This window comes from Amphibalanus amphitrite, unplaced genomic scaffold, assembly GCF_019059575.1.
Source record: "Amphibalanus amphitrite isolate SeventyFive unplaced genomic scaffold, NRLGWU_Aamphi_draft 000349F_arrow, whole genome shotgun sequence".
NCBI classification, from domain to species: Eukaryota; Metazoa; Arthropoda; class Thecostraca; order Balanomorpha; family Balanidae; genus Amphibalanus; species Amphibalanus amphitrite.
In genome coordinates, this window is record NW_024881844.1 from 604,353 (window position 1) to 614,023 (window position 9,671).

Genomic DNA, 9,671 nt, shown 5'->3' on the forward strand with positions numbered 1-9,671 from the left:
ACCAGTGCTGTACCTCGTTCACAGAGGAGTACGCTCGTGGCCAGAGCAGCAGTGCCTCCCCGCGCGGCTACTCGGGCACGCCCACACCCAACACAAACACCCACGCCTCCTATATGAACGGCTACGGCTCGGCGGCGGCGCAGTTCTCCAACATGGGTACGTCAGGTCAGCTCACTGGGAGAGGACGGGTGGAAAGGGCAGGGCAGACTGAGCAGGGTGGGCGGGCACAGGTCAGGTCAGGGTGGGTTGGGCGGGGATGAGTGCAAACCGCGCGCAGTTAACGCAGGCTAGTTCAGGTCAAATTGAGGGAGTTGGTTACTCGTGTTTACGATTTATCGATTACTTCAGTGCTGCTAGGGCATCACCTCACAGTGAAGACTTTTGTTGAATGAATGAAGCCATGGTCGTCTGTAAGCGGCTGGTGCTGATAGTAACTGTCAGTGTTCACGTTTTCTTACGTGTTACGCTGACGTAATGCCATCTCCTTCACAGGCATGGGAGGTATCATGTCCTCTCCGTTCGCGACGATGAACGCGTTCGCGCTGTCGGCGGCCGGCGGTGCGCAGCCATACGCCTCATTGGCGTCCAAATGATACTAGTGCCGAGTGAGTGCGGCGGCAGCGGCGGCGGCGGCGGACTGTGGATGGGCCGCCGACCAGTGCTGCGGCGCGCACCGGGCCGGAGACTGCGACGGCGCACAAGACGATATCGGGCGCGGCGTGCCGGCCGACCCCGGGCCGGCCCAGAGCGATAGGACACTTTGAGCTTTAGTATGTTTCCTATTTCTTGTTCGTGATATTGAGTGAATATGCCTTGCTTGTGGACAAAGTTCGTCTCGTATAAGCCAAACACACGTGGGCTCTCGAGATGTTCGAATCTCGTGGGATATCCATACTTTGTACCGTTGATATTTTGTGATGATTGTTTATCGTTCCGGCGCTGAGCCGTTCGGTGCGATTGGCCGGCGCTGCTGGCACGGTTTAGTTATTTCCTTTTCACCAGCGGCGGACAGAAGCCAGGAGGTCACAGGTGCGGTGCCGTCGCGCAGGCGGCCGGTGCAAACATATCATATCTGCCGCTGGAACGGAGCGCCGGCCACGGGGGCGAGAAACATGTGCCATACTACGTCAGTTATAATCTAGTCACTCTCCCTGCGCTTTTGTCCGGGCTGCCTGAGTTGTGTGTTTGAACTCTTGGATGTTGTACCTTATACTGTAGGCAGGGCAGACACCAACCATCGCCGCGATATACATTTCATATATGCGTGTGGTGTACGATGTAAATAATATACGTGCAATACGACATGCCCTCTCTAAGTGTTGTGTCATATAAAAAGAAGCAAGAATCGTCTACTCGACCCGATACTTAGTTGCGTGTCATTGTAGTCACGGTTGTAGGTATGCATATTTTGATAATTATGCGCAATTTTCTGTTGCTAAATGCCTCTCGCGCTCGCTTTCAGACACATGTGGCCATAAGTAAGCCAGTTTATGATTTCGTATCGTATGCTGGAGATGAAAGTACTTTATTGGTTTCTTTAAGCAATTAAGAAACGGAACCTTCTTAAACCATTAAGCACGGGTGAAACTGAGCCTTTGGCTAGGCCCAAAGTCAAGCCCAGGCCAGCAGTAGCTGATTTTATTCAAACTGACGTGACATAACGTCACTGAAACGTCGATACCTCCCCATCCTCAATTTTATGAGGTGATTTGCATTGAATGCACTTTAATTATATGGCACTGATTAATGCAGGCTTCTATTTATTTCTACTAGTTCTTAAGAACTTAAGTAAAGTAGGTGTTGTAATGCTGTTCACTGGTCACCCCAGAACCGCGCGGCATGATATTGCCTAAAAAGTATAATCTCAAAATCCAGTGTGAATGACTTCGTATTTTATTACAACAAAATATCGACTACTGCGTAAGACACGGACCGGGAAGGCACTTCACCTGGTCCCGAACCGATCACAGAAATGTGACAGTGACTTACATTCGTGAGTTATGTGGTGCTAGCGGGCTCCACGGACTCACTCAGGGCCACGGAAACTCCGCAACACATTACAACATCTCACGACACTTTGATGATGAATATTCTCCCAATGCTCTTTGCTTTCCGGCCAGCGACCACAGCTCCGGTCTACGGACCGGCCAGTGGCCACAGCTCCGGGCGTCTCTGACTGACTGAATGACTGAATGACTGACTGACTGGCAAACTGCCCTCTGACTGACCGCTGAAGACACCCTGGCTCACAGCTCTGCTGCCAACACCGCACCAGCACAACTAGCAGTGAGGGTAGTTGGGACAGGCCGCCGCGCTGACGCCAGCAGGGTACTGACGGGTCAGGGGCACTCCAGCGGGGCTGACGATGGCGCTGTTGGAGCCACAGTCAGGGTAGTTGGGGCAGGCCGCCGCGCTGACGCCAGCAGGGTACTGACGGGTCAGGGGCACTCCAGCGGGGCTGACGATGGCGCTGTTGGAGCCACAGTCAGGGTAGTTGGGGCAGGCCGCCGCGCTGACGCCAGCAGGGTACTGACGGGTCAGGGGCACTCCAGCGGGGCTGACGATGGCGCTGTTGGAGCCACAGTCAGGGTAGTTGGGGCAGGCAGCGGCGCTGACTCCAGCAGGGTACTGACGCACGGACGGCGCCAGGCTGGCCAGCTGGATGGCGGCCAGAGTGTTGGCATCAGTGCCGCAGTACGGGTAGTTCGGGCAAGCGGCAGGGCTGACGCCCTCCGGGTACTCGACCGGCTGAGCCGAGCAGACAGCCACCAGGGCAACCAGCACAGACTGCGAGACAGGGAGGAGCGGTTAGCATAACGAGCACAGACTGCACAGACAGCACCGACTGCGAGACGGAGTAGAACGGTTAGCACAACCACAGACTGTGAGACAGAGAGGAACGGTTAGCGTAACGAGCATAGACTGCACAGACAGCACAGACTGCGAGACGGAGTAGAACGGTTAGCATAACGAGCACAGACTGCACAGACAGCACAGACTGCGAGAGAGAGTAGAACGGTTAGCACAACCACAGACTGCGAGACAGAGTAGAACGGTTAGCGCAACGAGCACAGACTGCAAGGGAACGATTTGCGTAATTAGCACAGACGGTCGCACCGCTTCTGACATACGTTTTTCATTTTCAATAAAACAATTAAAAAGGAAATATTCACCTATCTCTTTATGTTCCACAAAGAAAAACGGTCGCACCTCAGCCTAGCCGCTGATTTAGATTTACATATCTTTTTTGTTAGTCCGTGTTTGAAAAAGACCAAATGTTAAGATTTAAATGCAGATAGCCACTAATTTGACATGCGACACGGCACTGCGCGGAACACTCATTAAACAGATATTTTGATTACTTTGTACCTAATTATGAATGACTTTTTTTCTCGATAATTTAATGATAAAACAAAAACAAAAAGTTTACAACAATGAATAAATGAAAATAAAAAAGAATGACAAATGAGTTACTTATCTTGTACCTACTTCATAACAAATCAGGAAGGAAATAGTCTTTCAAAGAACTGCTGACAGACACTTCACATATTTATGCTACCCTGACTATACCACGATTTGAAAGCACTTCTAATGAAATATGAAACATAACCAGGAAATTGCAAACGAAAAATCGCACAAGGTCACAGCAAAGATCCCGCCAGAACACCCGCATGCCGTTATTGAGAGAGTCGCCTTACCAGAGACAGCATGGTGTCGATGGTATCGAGCTTTTGGGGAGAATGTCGCTCTGGATCCGTCGGCGGCCTTATATAGCGCCGGAGGTCGCCTGTCAATGTCGCTGTAATTAAAATGCCAGGTGCGTCCGCGAGCCGAATGGCGCCAACAGTGGCCTGTTCGACCGGGGGCGGGACGAGCAGACCGGTGCCACGTGCTAATCAACACACCACCCAGAGGCGTGATCAGGGCAACGGAACGGGGGCTTCTCACGGTAATGACTGGCAGAACCGTTACACTCGTTATTTAGACTGGTAAATTAGCACCTTGATTAGCACATAATGTCGGGGGATCATTGAGGTCTGTATTTATGCTGTTATGAATCAATTTGTAAAAAGCAAAACCATTTTTATATCTGATTCGTGATTACGATTCCATTTCCATTAAATTTCTTTCATCCCTTTCCATGGGTTACCATGACAGACGGAAAGCACAGCTAAATGTAACGAAAGAATTTAGAAATTGCATGAAGGTAATGAACACTGAGCACTGTGCAGCAGTACATATGGCATAACCATTCTGCATGGCTTACATCGTGAAAATTAATCTATTTCTTCCAGGGGCGCAGCCAAGGGGGGCACACTGGGCTTAAGCCCCTCCCAAATCTAGCAGGCGCCCTATGTGAAGACGCTATCCAGGGCGCCTTCAGCGCCCTGGATGGCTCCTTCCATGATCATTTCCGGGCGCTGAAGGCGCCTTTCAACACTCTAGTCGCCCTCGACGGTAAGCCATAACGGTACGCCATGCAGCACTGGCGCTTAGGCTTACAATTTTATAGCTTTTTACGGGCTAAGATGCGAAATTGGCGCCCTCCTGAGCCAAAATTGGCGCCCTCACCAATTCAAGCCCCCTTCGAATTTTTTTTCCTGGCTGTGCCCCTGCTTTCTTCTTTTTTTGTGCAGACACGCGTCAGGACGTGAGGCTCCGATATTGGATAATACCTATCTATGCTTTACTGGGACGGGAAGATGACGGCACAGCGGCACCTGATGCGGCAACAATCGGCAATCGGTGTTGGGGCAGCTGTTACTTAAAATCCATGAAATATTCACGCAAAAGTCAGAAAAATAGGTAGATGTTTTAGCGGAAACGTTTTTGCCATTTTTATATGAAATGATTGGATAGTTGTAGCAGTCAGGAGATGCCTCAGCAGGAGCTTGGTAGCTTATTCAATTGAAGTGATAGATAGCCTAATGAAGTAGAAATAGAAACAATATTTAAATATTGCATGGGCAACGAAAAAGGAAGCGTAGCGATATCTAAAAATAGGTATTATGGACTTGGGGTAAACTTGATGGGATAGGTACCTACCTAAGTCCCACACGTAGGTATTTGCCAAGAATTATTACATCAAGTAATTACTGATTATGACAACTGAATATGATTGCAGATCAATCACTGACCATTTTTAGCTACGGCTATTATTGAATTTTAAAAAGGAAACGATTTTGCCAGACCATCGTGGGTAGTTGAATGTTATTGGTGATGCCTGATTGATCGGGACGGCTCTCCGTCGGCCGAGTGTTGCGTGTGTTGACAGTCGGTGCTCCGGGCAGAGTGTTGCGTGTGGGGCATTCCACGTCAAATCGAACAAAAACCGGCTGTTTTGCACCTTACCATCAGCGATTTCATTATAAATTTGTGAGCGAGTTCCTGTGTCGCCCCGGACATTACATTGATGTTTTTTGCACATTCTGACCACAGGTCTTCTAAATATAGGGCATCAAATTTTTACAAAATGTTGCATCTTTATATTTTTGAACGACCATAACTTTGGTTGTACTTGTTTGATTTGAATGAAATAAACCTTACTGTTTAGGTAGTTTCTTAAGCATTTGTTTAGAATGGCATCGACTTAAATATATGACCTTGAAATTTGCTTAACTCTGTTCTGAAGCACAAAAATTGAAATAGCAAAAAACACGCCACCTTCGATTTGGCTCATTTTCATATATTTTATTGCCTACTATATTCTTAACAAGCTGTGAAAAAATTAGAGTGGGCCATTCATAGGTTTTGAAGAAAATGGCACATATGCAAACGTATGTTAGCACACGCAGTGGAGGGGGAAGAGTGAATTTCGCCCCACCCCTCCTGTTTTTCGCCAATATCTCATAATATTGATGCGAAATTACTTATGGCTACCTGTCCAGAATTGAATTGCACATCTCATCGTGCAAGCAATAAGAAAATCGGTTCACAACTGTTCTAGTAATAGCGGTGTAAAGTGAACATCCTGTCGCGCCGCGACTCGGCAGCCGGCGCCGACCGCTACGCGCCGCCTGAATTGTAGACTGTGCCGGGACGGAACGGAACGGTTCCGTCTTTACATCGCGCTCCTTACCGCTGATTCCGTTCGATTCGCGTCAAATTTTGTGAGAAGACTAAGAAATGTACAGGCAATCTTTTGGCGAAAGAATTCTGAAAATAGGTTGGTAAACAATTGAAATATGAACGTGTAAACACAAAATTGTGACTGCTGCGTTTCCCGCGTCGGCCGATCCCGCCTCAGCCGGCGACATGTTACTCTTAGCAGGACTCTAACTGCCATATTTATTATCGGATTAACTAGAAATTCCCCATACATGCTCAAAAATGTATGTTCTTTCGTATAGTGAAGATCAAAAGACGTGAAGATATCGTTGCGTGATAATGTTTTCGTTGAATTTATTTCATGATGCATTTCCACACGGCTCAAAATTCACCGCAAAATACCGTTTGCCTGAGACACTTTTACAATGGAACGTGAATGCTTGACTACGATGACTATGCATTTCCATTCTCGCAGAGTTTGGGATATCACTAATCAGCAATCATTCATTTCAGAAAGTGTACACAAGCAAGCATGTCTTGACTCTGTCTTTCAAGGTCACGCGCGGTTGCGTGATGTTGATGCATGAAAACGGCGTTTGCCGCGAAGGTTATGAATGGCCCACTCCAATTTTTTCACAGATGGTTAGGAACATTGTGACGGACATAATATGTAAAAATTACTCAAATCGAAGGTGGCGTGTTTTTTGCTATTTAAATTTTTCTGTTTTAATTCAAGGTCAAATGCATTTCAAGGTCACTTCAATTTAATTCTATAATTAAAAATCAAAGCCTTATCAATTGCCTACAAGACCCTGTTAATATCATTTTGATACCAGAAAAGGAACCAGAGTTATAAGCATTTAAAAAAATGATGTGTGGCATTTTTGGCTATATTCGATGACCTATATCTCGGCGATACGTTATCAAATTGCGAAAATATTACACGTAACTCAGTTTTGAACCATGCCCAGTCTGCCTACAAATTTTCAGAAAAATCGAAGGGGATGACGGATTTCGGTGTTTGATTTGACGTGGAATTTTGATGTGATAACCGAGGGTGCACCGCTACCCGCATCCCTGATAATAGAGTGCTGCCGGCCTCGGCAAGGTCAGGCGAGCAGCGGACCGGGCATCCCGGCCAGACAGGCACGGAGCCGTCCCAAGGCAGTCTGGAGCACCGGCGACAACATACCGCAACTTGAACGCAGCCGGCAGAAGCCATTCATAAAATTAGCACAATTGGTGACGGCGTAATGGTGTTCACTACACTAAATGCAGCAACAATGTATAACCCTTCATCTCTGCTGGATGTATCACTCATTAGGTACCTATAATTGCTTACCATTATCTCGTCGCGAGGTAAAACAGCTGGTTGCCATTTAATGTCCATTGACTTTCCTCTTTGCGCAATGAATATGCAATGAAAATAGGCCAATCATTAGGCAATTTTAATCGATCAGGTTGCGATAGGTAAAATAAGTGGCACATCAATAGGCTGCCGTCCACCGTTGTAGACCCAGGCCTCCCCGTGGCTGGCGGGGCGTGGGCGCTGGCTCAAAATTGTCCGCGCTAGCCAGCAATTGCAAAATGGAACGGCGGAGCCACTCAGTTTCATGTGTTCCATTGTTAAAGTTAAACCATGGTTAAACCATGTTAAACTTTACTTCACGGCATTACGTATATTAACCCTCGCATGTGTGCGGCGTTTGCCAGCTTCTAATGTGTAGGGGGGGGGGGGTCGGTTGGACCCCCCCCCCTTGCCGTTTGGCCCCTGATCGAGCTAGAGCTTCGCGGAAAAAACGAGCGTGTTGCCCGTGACGAGAGGAAGCCGATGATACCCAATTTTAAGGTCCTAGGTCATTGGTTGACCTTCCAGGTCAGGTCAATGACCCAAAGTCGGGAAAATCGGGACCTGTTAGAAAGTCGTAAAGTGTGGCTGCTAAGGGGTTTTTCGGGCTGCTGATCACGAATATCGTCTTAGTTTTGATCACAGATGATGTCTTGAAGCATTTAGACCAGGTCGGGTCAGGTCAGGTCAGGTCAACCAGTAGGCGTCGTGACGGGTATTCGTAGTACGTATCAACCGCCTCTGACAGCTTCGTAACATGTTACGAAGTCACCAAAACTACTTCGTAAATGTTCAAATGGTTGCTAAATTCGAATTCAGCTCCAAAAACTAGCCTAGAAACATGTAAAACTCGAAAAAGTGAACCGAGGTCACCCGAGGTCACCAAAGGTCAATGACCTGACCTGACCTTCAGGTGACCTTGACACACACGGGAGTAACATCAAATCACATGTTTGAACGTTTGAAACCACGAAAAGCCTGCAAACACGCGGCTAGTGCGAGCCGACATACGCGAAATCGCGATTCCGGCCAAACATGGTCTCGGAAAAGAGGTCACAGGTCAAAGGTCATTTGGGTCAGGGTCATGAAATTTTCAGGGTAGGTGTAAAATCGATCAATGCGAGGGTACTGAAAGTTTCGTCGCGATTGGCCGCTTTTTACGCGATTTATTCGCGAAAAACCATGGGGGGGGGGTCCATCCGACCCCCCCCCCCCCCCTACACATGCGAGGGTTAATCAGCTCTCCTGCTTTTAAGAAATCAGCAATGCAATCATCATTAAAAAAAAAGGATCTGAAAAATCTAAGATTGTGAAATTTTGACTATAATGCGTATAACTCAGCCATTTTGAAGATTTTGGAATGAAGCTTTCTTGAATAGTTCATCGGTGGGTGTACCTACTATCACATATGCTCCGGTTTTCTCGAAAAGTAAAAAAAGGGAAAAATCATTTTTGTAATTGTATTTGCATATTTTCCTAAATTTTCAAAATTTGAAGCATCCGAGATACCAGTTTGATCGCCATGTGAATTATCAGTCCTCTCATGCAAAGAAATCGGGTTTAGGTAACTTAAAAACTGAGCTTTTGAGAGCGATTACCGTAGTTAGATGTTTTGCATCAAAATCGGCCGACATGACGTCACTCTGACGTCATTTTGGGTCGACCTATGGTAGCTAGAAAGTTGTACATTGAACACAACGTGTCAAACTGATGCCGCGGAAGGTACTGCAAGTTTCACGTTGATACATCAAGCTGTTTAGAAGATAATGCAGAAAAACGGGAGGGGGCTCTGCAGCCCCCCCCCCCCGCAGTCATGCGCGGGTTAATTTAAAAAAGGTAACTAATCTCAATCAAAGAAGAGCAGCTGTCATTGCTAAGCGAATGAGGTAAGTATTAACATGAACATGAAGCACCATCTATTTCAGGCATATTTCGCTATTGTTAGCATTTGCAGCTACCATCTCATTGAGCATGTCCGGTAGCTTGAGCGTGTCCCGAAGCTCAGTTGGTAGAGCGCTGGACTCCCGGTAGTGAAACCCCGGGTTCGAGGCGCTCGATGTTTGAGACTCATGGCCCTGGGGGATGGTCTGCGGTTGGTGGGAGCAGCCGCAGTCAGTTGAAGTCAGTTGAGTGGGACATGCCGTGTTCGGCTTTGTAGGGCACGTTGAGCTTCGGCATCTAAATTCTCCCGTTACCCGGAATTGCGCGATTGGACGGTAGGGGGTCGCAGTGTACGCAACAAGCTCTGCTTAGCGTAAACTCCGGCTCTGTCAAT

The 9,671-nt window shown here is 47.6% G+C and overlaps 2 protein-coding genes across 5 annotated transcripts in view; one reads left to right on the forward strand and one right to left on the reverse strand.

The window, feature by feature from the left end:
- The window catches only part of LOC122389228 (transcription factor collier-like), a 58,541-nt gene extending 57,237 nt beyond the window's left edge, over nucleotides 1-1,304 (forward strand). For 2 of the 4 annotated variants that reach the window (XM_043381057.1, XM_043381055.1), the window contains exons 13-14: nucleotides 25-165; nucleotides 493-1,304. In XM_043381057.1, coding sequence (XP_043236992.1) covers nucleotides 25-165; nucleotides 493-593 — 242 coding nt within the window. In that variant the 3' untranslated portion in view covers nucleotides 594-1,304. The remainder of the gene's footprint in view (nucleotides 1-24; nucleotides 166-492) is intronic. The other 2 variants (XM_043381059.1, XM_043381058.1) reach the window with 1 other exon arrangement.
- Nucleotides 1,305-1,877: 573 nt separating this feature from the next.
- Nucleotides 1,878-3,784, reverse strand: LOC122389209. The gene is made up of 2 exons (XM_043380993.1): nucleotides 3,699-3,784; nucleotides 1,878-2,787 (listed from the first exon to the last, which is right to left on the reverse strand). The coding sequence occupies exons 1-2, from the start codon at nucleotides 3,708-3,710 to the stop codon at nucleotides 2,281-2,283; spliced, it is 519 nt and encodes a 172-aa protein (XP_043236928.1). The 5' UTR covers nucleotides 3,711-3,784; the 3' UTR covers nucleotides 1,878-2,280.
- Between the last annotated feature and the right edge of the window lie 5,887 nt (nucleotides 3,785-9,671).